Source organism: Penicillium digitatum, chromosome 5 (assembly GCF_016767815.1).
Source record: "Penicillium digitatum chromosome 5, complete sequence".
Classification (NCBI taxonomy): Eukaryota; Fungi; Ascomycota; class Eurotiomycetes; order Eurotiales; family Aspergillaceae; genus Penicillium; species Penicillium digitatum.
The window spans coordinates 1,162,865-1,178,245 of record NC_089388.1 but is presented as its reverse complement, the minus strand read 5'-3'; the positions used below and the strand labels follow the sequence as shown (position 1 = coordinate 1,178,245).

Below are 15,381 nucleotides of genomic sequence, written 5' to 3'. Positions count from 1 at the left end.
CTAAATCTTTGGCAACATCCCATGGTCAAATGGTAACACAGGTCTTTCAACTACTCCCCAGGATCAATTGCAGCGAGTACCCAGATGCAACACAATAGGCCCTATAACTGTTGATGCCATGGTACTTGCCATGTTACACTATACAGATGGCTTTCTATTTCTTGAGCAAGTAGATTTTCTCCTTCGCTAGATTGTCACCAGAGCAGGGTGACAATGGCCTTTGGGGGAAACAGATGACTCCGAGATGCTTTCGCTGATAGCCAGAGCATCAGGCTGTTAGATGCGGCTTGCTCCTGTATCAGTATGTAGAGAGGATTCTCAAGTGAACTGTGACAGTAACACAATCAATGGAGTTGCGTGATCAAGCGGTCAGCTTTTCTGTTTGCGAGTACATATCGCTCTGTCGGCATTTATTGCAATCCTTGGAAGCTGAAAAATCTTGGGATCTTAATCGAAGAGATACTTCCACGAAGCTTAGTCGGAGAGGGAGGAGGGAAGGGGAGAGAAGAAGAAGAAGGAGAAAAAAGGCAGTGAAGAATCATCGAGCGATCCGCAGTAGTAGTAGACAACAATGCAAATCGAAAATTTACAATGCAGACACGATCGATTGGCAGATAACTAGAGCTCGGGTGTATTGACGAGGCTCGCACATCTCCGAGACGATGGAGAAGAATGCCGGTGTCCCTGCATAGGCGAATACAATCTTACATATCGCAGCCATTGCACTATCAAATGAAGGAGTGCCAATAGTCTTATACTCAGAGACCCAAACTTTATCTACTGGCACGTCCGGCGGATGATCCTGAACGCCAACACCAACAGCGACGGTCAAGACTTGACTCTAGTTGGCATGATTCTACTCGGGCCTAAGAGAAGAAACCTACCGGCAGCAAGAATGCAGATCAAACCAGCCCACGCAAGCCACAAGATTCGACCCAGTGTCTGAATACTTCCAAGAGCAAAGGCGGCGATGGCAGCAACGGCCACGAAGACAGCATTGCAAGTCCCATGTGAGGAAACAGCATTTAAGCCGATTGAGATGCCTAGCATGCCTGAGCCAGCCGAGAAGATGTACCCTATACCGAGTTAGCCGTACAATCGCTCCCTGTCGAAACAATACTCACACAGAACGAACGAGCCCCCAAGAACAGTCCTTCCCGGTAGTCCAAATATGAGGTGTCCTACATCGTCAACCCCGTAGACCTCGCGGTGTCGAAGCTTAAAGACTCCGACCATGTGGTTGGACCATGTTGTGATCACGCCGATCGCAGCAAGGCAAAGAAAGCCAGGAACTATACCGAGGGTATCGACAAGACCCGAGACCGATCTGAGTCTTCATCATAAGAACGGCTGTCCCTAGCAATCCGACCTCAAAAAACGTCAATCCACTGTAGAGGATGCAAATTCGCGTGTGCTTACATGCGACAGTTTGGTCCGCCTTCTGCCATCTCTCCAAAGACTGCATCGTGGGGGTATTCATAACTCTCAGCTACTTGGCCTGTTTGGGACGAAACAAACTCCATAGGCCCATCATGCTTCTTTTCAGACATCTTGAGAAATGCAGATAACGGATGAAGAAATGGTTTGGATGTTTCGATGAGGACTAGAGGTCTGCGAGAATTTATATAGTGCCCTATCAACAACCCTTATCAACCTTTGGTGAAACGGGTGTATTCTTACCTCTTCCCCTATCTTTCCCCAGCCGCCGTCCCGCATTTTACACTTGCGGACGGTGTGATGCTACGTATACCTACTTTCTGTTCGAATCCTGCCATGATCTAGTATCAGTCTATATCTGCTTATTTTCTACAAATCGTTCATTACCATTTGTTTTCGGCCACTACGGTTCAAATTCGTAATTTTCATTGGCCCTAAAGGAACCGGACCCGTATAAAGTAGCATGCCCCCAATGATGCCGCGTTTCATTCTGACAGCTTACCCCTACCCAAGGCCGTAGCGGCCGATGTGGGGCCAAGTATTTCTACATTTCGGCAAGGCCAGCCAATCACCATCTATCAACATACAGCTGTAGCCAACACACTTGAAGGGTCCTTGAAAAATGATAGGCAAGAATGTCCTGACCCGTAAGCTCAACTTCCCATGCAACAAATTTGCTAGTAAGATGATCCTGAACATTTCGAAGGTCAGCTTTCCCATCCAACCTCTAGCTTCTGAAAATCTTGCACCCCTGAGAGCTTTTCACTCAAATCAACCGAAATTGTGTCTAGATTCATCCTTTCTTTACTATCCACCGCGCTTCCTACCCAAATCCCTTGCGTAATTCACTGCGATAGGATGTCTAAGCTCCCACAATCCAACGATGTTGTCCGAAATGAAATCGCTTTAGAAAGTCAAGTTTTGATTGTTATGACTGGTGGTACCATTGGCATGCAACACTCCTCAACGGGCTATATACCAGCCGCGGGTTTCCAAGAAGCCTGTCTATCAGGAATTCCGCTCTTCAATGATGGATCTCCATCCTCCATGCTTGATGTGGTCATTGATACCAACGGGGATATTCGGAGACTTGCCAGCCTGCGGACCCCTCCATCGGTCTACCAGCGGCAGATCAGGTATACAGTATTCGAATTTGATGAGTTGATGGACAGTTGCTCGGTTAGCGCGAAAGAATGGACGGAAATCGCTGAGATAATTTTCTGCAATTACGATTTATTTGATGGCTTTGTCATTCTGCATGGCACCGACACCTTGGCATATACCTCCTCCGCACTAAGCTTCATGTTACGGAACCTCGCTAAACCAGTTATCCTGACTGGGGCACAAGCTCCGATGAGAGAACTGCAGAGTGATGCTATCCACAATCTTCTTGGATCTTTGGTCATAGCGGGTCATTTCAAGATTGCAGAAGTCTGTCTATACTTCAATAACCGACTACTACGTGGCAACAGAGCAACAAAGATTTCTGCCAGTGATTTTGCTGCGTTCGACTCTCCTAACTATCCACCACTAGCTATCACATCCTCTTCAAGAACAAATGTTGCATGGGAGCTGGTTCGTAAGCCGATGGAGACGGAGAGATTTTCTCTACAAAAAGTGCTAGATACGAAGCACGTGGCTACTCTGCGCCTTTTTCCTGGTATCAGACCTGAGATGGTGAATGCAGTCTTGAAAATGGAGGGGCTTCGCGGTTTAGTGCTGGAGACGTTTGGTCCAGGAAGCGCACCGCTTGGTCCTGACCGAGCATTGATCAAGACACTTGCGCGCGGGGTCGATGAGGGTATCGTTATTGTCAGCGTCTCGCAGTGTATGCCCCATCTTTTCCCTATAACGATCATCACTTGCTTACAAGCTATAGGTCTAACAGGAAGCGTCAACCCTATCTACGATTCGGTCGCTAGTCTTGGCAATGCTGGCATAGTGGCTGGACTTGATATGACCACAGAAGCCGCACTGACAAAATTGGCATACCTCTTTGCATTGCCAAGCTCAACGACTCGGTCTGTGGCTAACGATATGGTTAAATCCATTCGAGGTGAATTGGTAGAAAGCTCGAAGCCGATTTTCGAGCATTCAAAAGTCAACACATCCGAAAAGTCGCAAGGCTTCAATGATTTATGCGATGCAATCTCTTCCAATGAGCTTGAACGTGTTCAAGGAATTCTCAATGTCCAGAATCGCAGTTACTTGAATGACTCAGATTACATGGGCAACACACCATTGGTTAGTTCGCACTGGCAACGAAGGTTTACAGAAGCTCATGAATATAGCATGTGGCCGCTGTTTCACCATCAACTGCAATCCTCCGCCTCCTTCTGTTTAATGGGGCCCTCCCAAACGCGCATAATAGAACAGGCAACACTCCACTCTTTCTTGCAGCTAGAGCAGGCCGGGAGCAGCACTTGTCGGTCTTGATGCAATCAGGAGCCCGTTTAAATACCGAAGAGCTAAGAGTAGCGGAGCTTCTGCTTCCAAATCAACCTCATGTTTGGAAAATGGCTGAAACTATTTCTGAAAAATGATTTCTTGAGAATTTCACCCAAACCATCATTTGTCATTGTGCAACACATTGCATCGATTCTCGCACTGTCGCATTTTTACCACAAGTCAAAACCTCAATATCTAGAACAAAGGCATATTTAGGAACCAGGTATTGGGTTAAAGATCCCACTTGATAGTCCGATTACTTGTCGGTCGAAGGTATAGAATTTGACTTCATTGATCCCGATGTTTCCGAACGGAGATAGAATTAATAGAATATTTCAAATGGGTTGATTCTGATAAGCAAAGCGTAATAATCTACGTTATCTTTCAACATTCTAATGCTACCGCAAAAACCGCAGATGGATGGATGATGTTAGAAGATGACACCGCTGCACATCGAAAACCAGATTTGATTCGGGATTGTCTAAGTGGGCCTTGTACATTCGGCCGCTACGGTAAGGCCGAGAGATTTAATTGGCTCAAGTTGCGGTAGGTTGTCGGAGGAAAAGAATAGGGAAGACTGGATCTATGAAGCAGCCAATGACGCTGCCCATCAAGTCCGTAGTCGCCGAGGTTGACCTCTACAATCTTTTCTAGTGCGGCATGGGGAACAGTTGACTTCATCCATCTATAGATCAGATCATGCGGCCATCGTAATCTTGCTAAATTAGACCCCCCGCATCAAATGCCGAATCCAATTTCCGATTCTAAGACTGCCCGGTCTTCCGTGTGTATAAAATGTGCATTGCCCCCTTGTTTCACAACAGTTTATACCAATCCATGATTTTGTGTGGCTCAGCCTATTACATCGCTTTTGTTTGGCGATCCATTATCCATTCAAGAGTTACTTGTTTTTGTAAGAGCTCACGACCCCCAAGAAATCTACTTGAATACTTTCATCTGACCCTCAGCCCCCAAAATTCTGCTCGCATGGTCAGCAGAGCATCTTGTGACACCTATTGAAACAAGCTATACTATGGGGTTTTGGTAGAGGCACGATAATGCAGGTCAAATGTGACAAACAGACCATGTCCATGGCGAACACAAGAGTCGAGAAAGACAGTCTCGGTCAACTGGAACTACCAGCGGAGGTACTTTACGGCATCAACACCTCTCGGTCGCTTGATAATTTCCCCCTCTCCGGTCGGTCTATCACAACATGGCCGGACTTCGTCTATGCTTTCGCAATTGTAAAGCAGGCCGCAGCCCGTGCAAACTGCGAGATAGGTAGCTTAACAACAGAGCAGGGGGACGCTATCTTGCAGCTTGTGAAGAAATCAAACTCGGCAAACATGACGCACATCTTGTGGTTGACATGCTGGAGGGTTCAGGTGGCACGTCGACCAATATGAATGTGAATGAGGTGATTGCGAATATTGCTGCAAAAGCTTCGGGTCGGGCGCTCTCCGATTACAGTTTCATCCATCCGAACGATCACGTCAACTTGGGACAGTCAACTAACGATGTGGTTCCGACGGCCATGAAGTTGGCTGTCTATTGCGCAATGGTGAAGGCTCTGCATGCTCTTCGCTAGCTAGCGGATGCGTTTGCGAGAAAGAGCAAGGAATACAAGTCACTTCTCCGTCTTGGGAGAACCTGCCTACAAGATGCGCAGCCTATGACCCTCGGTCAAGCATTTGGAGGCTACGAGGCGGTTATCCGGCGACACGCAGACCAGCTCGAGACAATTCGCGAGCAATTCTTGACAGTTCCATTGGGAGGAACAGCCATTGGGACCGGCTTTGGGTCCAAGTCAGGGTACAAAGCGGCCGTATTCCGACATCTGTCCTCACTGTTCGACGCAAGGGTACAACCCGCTGGTCATGCATTTGATGGTATGCAAAATATGGACAACTGTGCCCGTCTTTCCGGGGAATTGCGGAATACTGCGAACACTCTGTGGAAGATTGCCAACGACCTTGTCGTGTTATCTTCCGGTCCCACTGGTGGAATTAACGAGATCACTTTGCCTTCCGTCCAAGCCGGATCCTCGATCATGCCTGGAAAGGTTAATCCAGTCATCCCCATAGCGGTATGTCAGGTCGCCTTTGCTATCACCGGCAACGATACCGCAATTGCAATGGGGTGCCAGCAAGGCCTGCTCGAAATCAATCACTTTGAGCTGCTTGTATGCGATCGCCTCCTTGACAGCATTCGTCTACTCACCGGCGCTACTGGAATCTTCACCCGCCGGTGCATCGACAACATCGTTGCCAATGAAGAAGTCTCTCGGAAGCATTTGCTCGCATCCAGCGCGTTGGCTACAGCACTCGTGCCAACTCTTGGTTATGCACGAGTTTCGACCATCGTCCGTGCTGCCCTCACAGAAAAATGGCCTTTTCTAAATGTTGTAATCGAGAAAGGGTTGCTCACAGAAGATGAGATCACGTCAGCCATTGAGTGCTCAATCCAGGACAACTATGTTTAAAGATATATAGTTTCTCCACTGAATCAAAACCAATCTTCTCGGTCTCCATTATCTTGTGTTGGTAGGGTTCAGCTCCAATATTTACCCTAAAACCATACCAAATGCATTTTTCCCACACGTTCGATAACGTTTAGACTGCTTGCTTATCATCGCTACGACTGCTTTCGCTCGTTTGATAGGACCGACAGACAAAACGCCCCGTGGAGTAAGTGGGATCCAATGGATCATTGGCTTCATATCAAGGTCGCACGGAATTAGTCAGCCACCCGCCTCCGGGCCAATCCATGGAAGTCAACACATGACTTTTATTCCAAGCGCATCTATCGACGTTAACCTAGGACTTCGCGGTCCTCCCTGAAAATATCTTATCTAGCTTAGCTTAGATCCAAATTAAGAGGTCGCCCCCTCAGCTAACGTCACCGCGTGAGTCAGAGGTGAGTTGTTTTTTTCAAAAGCCCTCTTTGCTCAATTTCCAGGATATGCCTCGCTTCAAAGGAAGATGAAAGAGATTGTAGAACACTTGAAATGGTATGAAAAAATACTCTGAATTTCTTCTAAATAATGACAAGGTCCGCGCCTTTTAAGCAATCTGTGCGGACAATGCTGACTAAACATCACATATAGTTTATCTGTCTCGGCATGACGCCATTGAGGCATTTGTTCATGTCTCAGGGTGGCACCACACATCTCGACAGAAGATCTCCCAGCGCCTGCTTTTACTGCCGCAGCCAGAAAGTAAAATGTAGTGGTGGTAAGCATGGTTTTTGAAGAAGTTTGTAAATATCCATCTGACAAATTGAGGAACAGGGCAACCATGTGCAAAGTGCGTTTCAAGCCGGAGAACGTGCGTGTTTCCATCCCGGGAACGCGTCGTGACCATCCCTGAGAGCTATGTGCGAAGGCTAGAGAGCGAAATCGCACAACTACGGCAGCCCAGTCACGATAGCCAAAGAGTCGTGACTCACACCAGCGACCAACTCACGACCCCATGGAGAAATGGGTCCCCTGAGCAGGGACTACTTCCAGAGAGACTGTTTGAAAATTCAACAACTGAGCATTTTGTACGCAAGCTCAAAAATGTGTACTCTACCCCTACCCAAGACAAATCTGGTGTCTCCTCTCTTCCAATGACATCGACTCCTGACGTAGCCGAGTTTCCTGCCAACAACGTCCAGTCCGTGACATCTGATTACACCTAGGTAGGTAGGTAGGTAGATATATTTAACGTCCGGCAGGGAGCAAGCGAAAGCTTGCTCCTGCGACCTCCCATGGGGTATTGGGACGTGCAGTGCTATGGTTTCTATAATACAAAGATCTTTCTCCACAGATTGCAGTTCATGCATTCGTAAATGCGAGGGCTGAGTAGCCAGTTGATGACAGCTGTCTCCGACATGTGAGCCGGCCATCATGGGGGTGAGGGTCCCGGGGGGTCCCGGGGGGTCCAGGTGTGTGGTGATTGGCGGGTGCCAAAAGACTTTGTTGAGGAAACAAATGAAGGAGTTACCTCGTGCAGACCCGCGAGTAGAAGCTTGTGAGCTCCAGTAGTTCAACAAACTGCTTGGGGTCCAGGCTGCGAAGGTAGGCGACTGCCTCTGTCCTGTCGGTTGGAGGTGTCGGGGGGCGTTTTGGCCAGTGTCGGAAAGACCTCTGGGTTTTGTGGCAGAGAGCGAGGTGCTCTGGTGACTTTCGGCGGCCGCATGAGCAGTCGAGTTTGGCGTCTTCGTGGTTGAACTTGCGGTGGTACCAGTCGAAGTCGCCATGCGACGAGCGGAGGGCAAGCCAGCGGTGGAGCGCTGGTCGTCGGAGTTCGAGTTCCGGCAGTGAATCAATCTCGTAGGTGTCTGACCAGCGTCGGTACCACTGGGAGAGTTTTTGAGAGACCGTGTCCCACCAGCGCAAACGAGCCTCGTTCCGAAGTTCCCGGAAGATGGATCGGATCCCGCTAATCGTGGGTTCGGCTTCCATCCCTATAGCACTACCGCGTAGCGCGCCTTCACCGGCTAAGGTGTCAGCAGCTTCGTTCCCTTCGATCCCAGTGTGCCCAGGGGCCCATCGGAGACTGATATTGTGCTGTTCCATAGCCCGGTGGCAGGCTAAAAATGCCCATTGCGAGGAGTTCGAGGCATTCCCCCTAATACACCAGATAACGGATGTGCTATCAATACAGAGCCAGATTTTCGACCTAGGCGGAGCTACCGCGATTGCCCGTTCGAGCCCTCGCCAGGCTCCGATTGCTTCGGCGTCGAAAACATGAGAGCGTGAGTTGATAGCGCCAGCGCCAGTGTCGATTTGGGTGCCGTTTGCCATAAGTACGAAGCCATAGCCTACGTACTTGATGCCCTCCTGCCACTGCTCGGAGCCATCTGAGAAGACGCAGATATCTGTGGGTGGGAGTGATTCCTGCCAGACTTGGAAAGCTTTAGACGCGGTCGCCTTATCTATACCCCCTGTAGGATCTATTCTGCAGCCCGGTGAGTAGTGCGGGGGGGAGAGGGTCGGTCTTGGGACTTCCGGGAGGATGCTCCCAAGTCTCTGGATAATTGTCTTTGCCGGTTGGCGGGTGCCGGTGCCGCGGCCTCGGGTGATCATCGGGGGTCGAATGCGACGGACAAGGGTGTGACCTTTGTGGATGGTGTTAAGCCTTAGAGCGAACCGTAGTTTCGCCTCTTCAAGTGTGGCGTATCCAGACGGGATTCCCGCGTCCCTAAAGAGCGAGGGAGTTGGTGTGGTGCGCCATACAGGGAGGACGCCGCGGATGGCGAGTGCCAGGGTCGACTCGATGACATTGATATGCCAGCCAACACGGGCGCTGACGGTGCCCTTGCTAGCCTGTTTTGCGGGCCTATTCCGGCCGCCATACCAGGCCTCAGTTCCGAACGTTAGGGAGGGTATAACACAGGTGATGACTGCTTTGCGAAGTGAGCTCGCGGGCGGGCCGCAGGTCGTGCGGGCCAGATTGCGGATATGTTGTGCGACAGCGCGTGCCTTGCCCGCCCGGGCGAGAATGTGGCTTCTCCATGTGAGCTTTCTATCGAAAAAGACTCCCAGCCAGCGGAGAGTGGGTGTGTATCCTGGTTTCTTGGCCTGAACGGGGTCGATGGTGAGCCGGTCGTTGACTACAATTGAAGGGGACTCATCCCCTCGATGTCTAGTGATATGGATCATCTCTAGTTTCTCGGGGGCGAAGGCCACTTTATTATATTCTCCCCAGGCAAGAATGCTCTGAACGTCCTTAGCGAGGAGTCTGACATTCTGGGTGAGATCGTGGGAGGCTCGGTATAGAGCTAGGTCGTCGGCATACCCGAAACGGAGCGTTTGGTCCATATTGAGGAGTTCGGCTAGGTAGAGCATATATAGTACTGGTGATAATGGGGAGCCTTGGGGGGTTCCGCAGACCACATCGTACTCAGGGGTGGTTGAGCCTTCCAGCCGGACGCGGGCTTTGCGTCCGGTGAGAAAGCTGTCCACAAGAAGTAGCAGTTCTCGTGGCCAGCCCTGCTCGCCCATGCGCTTGAGAAGTCGTCTCCGGAGGAGGGCATCGAATGCACCCTGGACGTCCATCGTGACTAGGGTGACTTGCTTGTTCTGTGAGAGTGCCATTTCGGCATCGTGGGTGAAGGAGGCGACTAGGTCTGTGGCGGAAAGTTTGGGTAGAGCCCCCGCATGCTGGGGGCTGAGGACGCCGTGGGTGAGGGCAGTCCAGGCAATTCTTTTCGCGATGATTCGTTCTAGTCCCTTAGAGAGACAGGATAGGAGGGCGATCGGTCTCCAGGAGCGCACGGAGGACTTATCCTTCTTGCCGACCTTGGGTATCATAGCCACCTCCGCGACCTTCCAGGCCAGGGGGATGTGGCAGAGGGCGAGGCATCGGTTAAACAGAGAGAGGACTATGTCTTTGAGGTGTTCCCAGCAGGCTTTGAGTAGGCGCACAGTTATCCTATCTGAGCCAGGCGACGTGCTGGAGACGCCAATTGTGTTAGCCTCAACTTCTTCCATTGTGACAGATTGTAGCCATGGAAGGCTGGAGGTTGTGGTGATAGGATACTGATTACACCTACATTCCTCTGGAATATGGAAATAGCCGTATGTCAAGTTAAGGCCGTATTTTCCAGCTATGATCTAACTTTCATAGAACCCAAGGTGCTTGTCAAACTTCCACCGCACTCATACGCCCTTTACCTTTTGGGCCAGTTTGAGTCCTTCATGGGATTTGATTATCATTGGTACCAAAAGAAGCGCTTTCGTGCTCGAATAAATGCCCTATATGATCCATCGCAGTCACAGGCAATCGAAAAAACATGGCTTTGTTGTTTTTCTGTTGTGTTGGCCCTGGGAGATTCATATAACGATAGTGTTGCCCCAGCTTTCCTCATTGACAACAGAACAGGGTTCTCTACAGATGGTTGTGCCACAACGAACTTCGAACAAGTACCCCCTCGGGGAATCGAACTTTTTAAACAGGGATTGCTCCTTCTACGGCCGTCCTACGAGGAACCGACAATAGAGCAGGTTGAGGCTCTCAATCTCATGGTAGGTTTTTTTACTAAATTGTGATACCCATCAAATAAGTCTGACTCTGGATAGACATTTTACTGCTACTCTCTCAATCGACGTAAAACAGCTTATGCATATGCTGGGATGGCTCTCCGATTGGCCATGCTCCTCGGGCTTTCAAGGCCACAAACAAAAATGAGTTTACGGGAGCAGGAACATCGCAAACGCATTTGGTGGACGACGGTCTGCATGGATATAATGACTTGCACAGAGTTGTCGTTGACGCCAGCTGCCGCTTTTGATGAGGACAGCGTCGGATTTCCGGATAATTCCGAATTATCCGTGAGAGATGCCGAAGAATTCTCAGATCCTCAGTATCTTACCGCGCAGGTCAAGCTGTGCCGTATCAAATACCAGATTCTCAAGAAAATTTCTGAACTCCGTTTTGGGAATGCCGTCGAGGCGCAGGCACTTATTGAGCCTTGCATACACGCTTTGAAGAATTGGAGACTGGAGTTCTCGCCAACTTTGGAATTCACCGAAGAGGGAGAATTTTCGGACGAAACTCTGACTTTGCCACCGATGCGTACGATCGCATCTCTGCTCCTTCGCTATAATCAGGTAAGAAGCGCGGTTTCAGATTTGAAGGGATGCATGACGGTGCTGATGAATCAGTGTTTAATACTTCTTCTTCGCCCGTTGTTGTTGAAACAGCTCTATGATATCATCCATGAACAAGTTGCCTTAGAACCTCTCAATGATCTCGCAAGTCTAAACACACAGTGCTTGCAAGCTGCAACAAATAATACAAAAATCCAATTCGCTCTGTCAAAGTGCCACAAAATCGGTGTGTATCTTCCTCTCACCGGAAACTGTCTTTGATACCAAGTTTCCAGCACTTCCAGCATTCTAATCTCTTTATAGCGAAATTCGGATTTTGGGAGTCCCTGCACATATTTTCCAGCCTGACCGTTTATGTGATCTCTGGCTTTTTGATGGAGAAACGGGCCACTTCATTCACTAGTGCCCAGACCAATGTCCCTTACACTCCAGTGAGGAATTTGCTCGGGGAAATGGCTCGAGTTGGCAATGCGGCATCAAAGGACCATGAGAGAATGATTCAAGACATAGAGGATCTATTCAGGGAAACTCCTTCCCACACAGGCCTGACTGAGGGGATCGAGGATCTGGGACATTGGCCGGAGTGTGTGAATGTTGAAAGCATGGGCTTTGACGTCGATGAGACGTTGTCATCATTTGGCTGGTCATGAGTGAAGGACTGATCTGCGAAGGAGCGTGGTGGCCAGAGGTCCGATGTCTGCTATTAGACTGGCAGAAATTTTAATAGCTAGATTACCATGGCAGGAACCATAATTAGCAAGGTACTCAAACTCGACAGATGAAGCCATCCCCACTTCGCAAGTCTCTATATATTTGCCTGCTTCAAATGGTCTATCTGGGTCATCCAAGTCCACATGTTTAAAGAAATGATAGCCATTGCCGGTTTACACATTCCTAATTAATGACCTGTATTTCCTATAACTCCACAAATTGAAAAAATGGTAGAACTAGGATAGAATACTAAGATGGCACCATATTTATCTGTGTTGTCGTTATACCTACTAGTCAATACCAGTATCGTTTACCTTGTCAGCTTTTACCCTACGAGCTTGCCATCCCACCAGAAGACTGAGAATGGGAGACGGTCCATGGGCAAGGAACATTTCAGCGCGGTCGTAGGATCTGGATAGCACACCTCCTTTGTCGCATTGGATTTCACTGCAATCACTTCCATTTGTGGCGCACGCAAAGCGGATGCATCTCGCTTCAGATTGCGCCATCACTTGAAACGGTGGGCAATCACGACGCTCCTGGGCACATCTGGCTCTACCGAAACATCCAAACTTGATCGAGTTCCAAGTTTATTTCTTTTGAAGTCTGAGCTCGATGGAATTTTCCGTTCTTTGTTTCCCAGATGTGTCGAGCGGCCCGGTAGGGACGTGGTTTCTTTGATATCCTTGAACCTTCTGCTAGTTGTGCAATCATCGTAATCTCCTCGTCTGCCCCGCAGCTCTTTGAGTGAGCCACCGCATGAATAGAAAGTGAGCTGCTTCCCAGGTGGGATGGAGGATTGTGCCCTGTTGAACTGAGATCAAGTAGGTTGTAAATTTTAAAATGCCGGAAGCCAAGATACATGGGCTGCCTCTTATGTGACTTATACTGATAACTGGCTTCTTTCCAGCGGAACGAATGAACCACTGATAAATAATGTAACCTTAAGGATTTGGATATGAAGGTGTATGAGTGACGATATGTCGGTGTTCTCTTTCGAAATCACCTCTAGGCTACACGACCACAATTGTTCGTCGGGACATGATTCGACTACGGGCTCAACGAAGGTGGCGTCGATGTTGAAAGTTCGAGTTCCTTCCTTTTGAGTAAACTGAACATGGCTCAAGGTCTCTGACTTCAAATCCTCAAAGAATTTTATCAGTGTTACTTTAGCCGCACCAATAGTATTAAATTCGTCGAAGATCATGTGGAGGCTGCCTATGCTAGTACTGGCAAGAAATCAACAAAGAATAGTACGTTGAATCTCTCAGAAATCTAGTCCTACAGTCGATATATATTTCCCGTCTGGTCGTTGGACAATCTAACCAAAGGTTCTACATCGAACCTCTTGTCCCAATGGCAGAGTTTGATGACCAGCACAACAGAGTTCCTGAGTCAGTCTTCCTGGTGGGTATCAAGCAAAATGACCAGAAAGATTTAGTCTAAATCACTAACCTTCTAGTTATAGGGCGTTCTATGGGCTCTCACCGGCCTATCTTTTATGTCTGTTGTATTCCGTTTATATGCTCAAGTTACTTCATTCCGACGACTATTCATAGATGACTTACTCGTTTTCCTTGCTTGGGTCATTATACTCACCGCTGCAGTCATTTGGCAAGTCAAGGGCAGAGTTCTCTACGAGTTATACGCTATCAGCGCTGGCACAAAGCCATTCAATCTTGAATTCTTGCCGAAATACAATACATTCATGCGCTATAACGCTCCATTTCAGATACTATTTTATTCGGCGCTGTTTTGTGTCAAGTTTTCCTTCATGGCACTTTTCTATCGGATCAGTGCCAAGGTCAAATCCCTCCGCATCTGGTGGTTCATGGTCTTTTTCTGTACAGCAAGTGTCTACATCGCATCTGTGGCTGATGTCGAATACAAGTGCAGTTTTGGAGGTCTGGAGTATCTCATGAGTAAGAACGAGCGAACTCAATAGGATTACTTTACCCTGACACAAACTCTCCAGCTCAATGTCCTCAACCTTATCACATTCATTATGAGAATCGCATGTTCTGGGCCAACTGTGCTGGGGATGTCATAACCGATTTGATGAGTGAGTTGAATGCAAAAATGCCATCATCTTAAGGCACTATTTTTTTTTAAATCTAACAACATTCGTCATGTCAGTCCTGTCCATTCCCTTCCTTGTGCTATGGAAAACACGAATCTCACTCCGCAAAAAGCTCATTATGCTGAGCATTTTCTCCGCAACCATCTTCATTATGGTCACCGCTGTACTCCGGGTGGCTGTTGGGATGAACTATGAACGTCAGATGAATATCGACTGGCTATGCTTCTGGAGCTTTATAGAAGTGGATGTTGGTATGTTGTCCCAATTTTCATCTAGTTCTTGTCTTGAAACTGACCCTCAACTGGTAGCGATAATTGTATCCTGTGTCGCATCTCTCCGCCAGCTCTTCGTCGTCTCCCAGAATCAGAGCTCCTATGCAAGAGCCACTTACCGGAATACGGACGAACACATTTTGAATAAATCCAAAGAGGGTTATGGCCAAGATCTGTCGCGATCTGTCGGGGATGTTGAATCAGAGGTACCCATGTCGCCGTTGAGCGTTGTACATGTTCGTCAAGATTTCGAAGTGACTCGTGTTGATGCAAGCCAGCATACTTATGGTGACAAGTTATTTCGACATCAGACTAGCTTTGACTAGTTTGGGACTTTCATAGTGCTACTTGCTTCTGAGTGTAGATCCTCTCCGATTTGCAATCAACTTTTTATATCCAATCGGGACAGCTCAAAAAACCATCAAGGGAATTTCTCCCGGGTTTTCAGCGCACTGCAGGGCTAGAATTAGCATATTCACTCGTTGGAGGGGCTCAAGACGCATGGAATTAGTCAATTTAAAAAAAGGAAAGATTTCTCCTAAGCCTCCCCGTGAGCCCTATAACTCCCAACTTCATGGTGTTCTATTTTCCACGACCTCCGGGCTTTGCCTAGGCACCCCGTCAACACGACAAGGATCATGTGTGATCCACAAGAAACTCCACAAAAAAACATCGGAAAGGCTAGAAATGAAGCCAAATTTCTGAAGCGGGCTCTGACAAGAGCAGGTATCCCTGGGCATTTTAAAGTCATAGAACTCATCCAGGAGAAGTAGGAGATTGTAAATAATGGCCTGCTGATGTTGTTGAATGGGCCACCAATTCAGGCTCTTTAA

The 15,381-nt window shown here is 48.4% G+C and overlaps 7 protein-coding genes across 7 annotated transcripts; 5 read left to right on the top strand and 2 right to left on the bottom strand.

The window, feature by feature from the left end:
• Window positions 1–586: 586 nt before the first annotated feature.
• Pdw03_1625 (Amino acid transporter, transmembrane) lies at window positions 587–1,550 on the bottom strand (the record flags this gene model as incomplete). Its single annotated transcript, XM_066099956.1, has 4 exons — window positions 587–834; window positions 885–1,076; window positions 1,125–1,327; window positions 1,420–1,550. 4 exons carry the CDS (start codon window positions 1,548–1,550, stop codon window positions 587–589), a joined length of 774 nt encoding a protein of 257 aa, XP_065957683.1.
• Window positions 1,551–2,295: 745 nt separating this feature from the next.
• On the top strand, window positions 2,296–3,980 carry Pdw03_1624 (Asparaginase/glutaminase; the record flags this gene model as incomplete). The annotated part of the gene is made up of 3 exons (XM_066099955.1): window positions 2,296–3,265; window positions 3,317–3,681; window positions 3,729–3,980. 3 exons carry the CDS (start codon window positions 2,296–2,298, stop codon window positions 3,978–3,980), a joined length of 1,587 nt encoding a protein of 528 aa, XP_065957682.1.
• A 990-nt stretch (window positions 3,981–4,970) lies between these two features.
• On the top strand, window positions 4,971–6,370 carry Pdw03_1623 (Fumarate hydratase; the record flags this gene model as incomplete). Its single annotated transcript, XM_014683116.2, has 2 exons — window positions 4,971–5,169; window positions 5,481–6,370. The coding sequence occupies 2 exons, from the start codon at window positions 4,971–4,973 to the stop codon at window positions 6,368–6,370; spliced, it is 1,089 nt and encodes a 362-aa protein (XP_014538602.2).
• A 525-nt stretch (window positions 6,371–6,895) lies between these two features.
• Window positions 6,896–7,569, top strand: Pdw03_1622 (Pyruvate/Phosphoenolpyruvate kinase; the record flags this gene model as incomplete). The annotated part of the gene is made up of 3 exons (XM_066099954.1): window positions 6,896–6,898; window positions 6,995–7,121; window positions 7,178–7,569. The coding sequence occupies 3 exons, from the start codon at window positions 6,896–6,898 to the stop codon at window positions 7,567–7,569; spliced, it is 522 nt and encodes a 173-aa protein (XP_065957681.1).
• Window positions 7,570–7,870: 301 nt separating this feature from the next.
• Window positions 7,871–9,694, bottom strand: Pdw03_1621 (putative RNA-directed DNA polymerase from transposon X-element; the record flags this gene model as incomplete). The annotated part of the gene is made up of 3 exons (XM_066099953.1): window positions 7,871–8,312; window positions 8,703–9,614; window positions 9,672–9,694. The coding sequence occupies 3 exons, from the start codon at window positions 9,692–9,694 to the stop codon at window positions 7,871–7,873; spliced, it is 1,377 nt and encodes a 458-aa protein (XP_065957680.1).
• Window positions 9,695–10,441: 747 nt separating this feature from the next.
• Window positions 10,442–12,135, top strand: Pdw03_1620 (Pyruvate/Phosphoenolpyruvate kinase; the record flags this gene model as incomplete). Its single annotated transcript, XM_066099952.1, has 6 exons — window positions 10,442–10,453; window positions 10,503–10,593; window positions 10,758–10,900; window positions 10,955–11,485; window positions 11,540–11,711; window positions 11,789–12,135. 6 exons carry the CDS (start codon window positions 10,442–10,444, stop codon window positions 12,133–12,135), a joined length of 1,296 nt encoding a protein of 431 aa, XP_065957679.1.
• Window positions 12,136–13,552: 1,417 nt separating this feature from the next.
• Window positions 13,553–14,874, top strand: Pdw03_1619 (efflux pump antibiotic resistance protein; the record flags this gene model as incomplete). The annotated part of the gene is made up of 5 exons (XM_014683117.1): window positions 13,553–13,603; window positions 13,665–14,118; window positions 14,172–14,258; window positions 14,333–14,527; window positions 14,585–14,874. 5 exons carry the CDS (start codon window positions 13,553–13,555, stop codon window positions 14,872–14,874), a joined length of 1,077 nt encoding a protein of 358 aa, XP_014538603.1.
• Window positions 14,875–15,381: the final 507 nt, after the last annotated feature.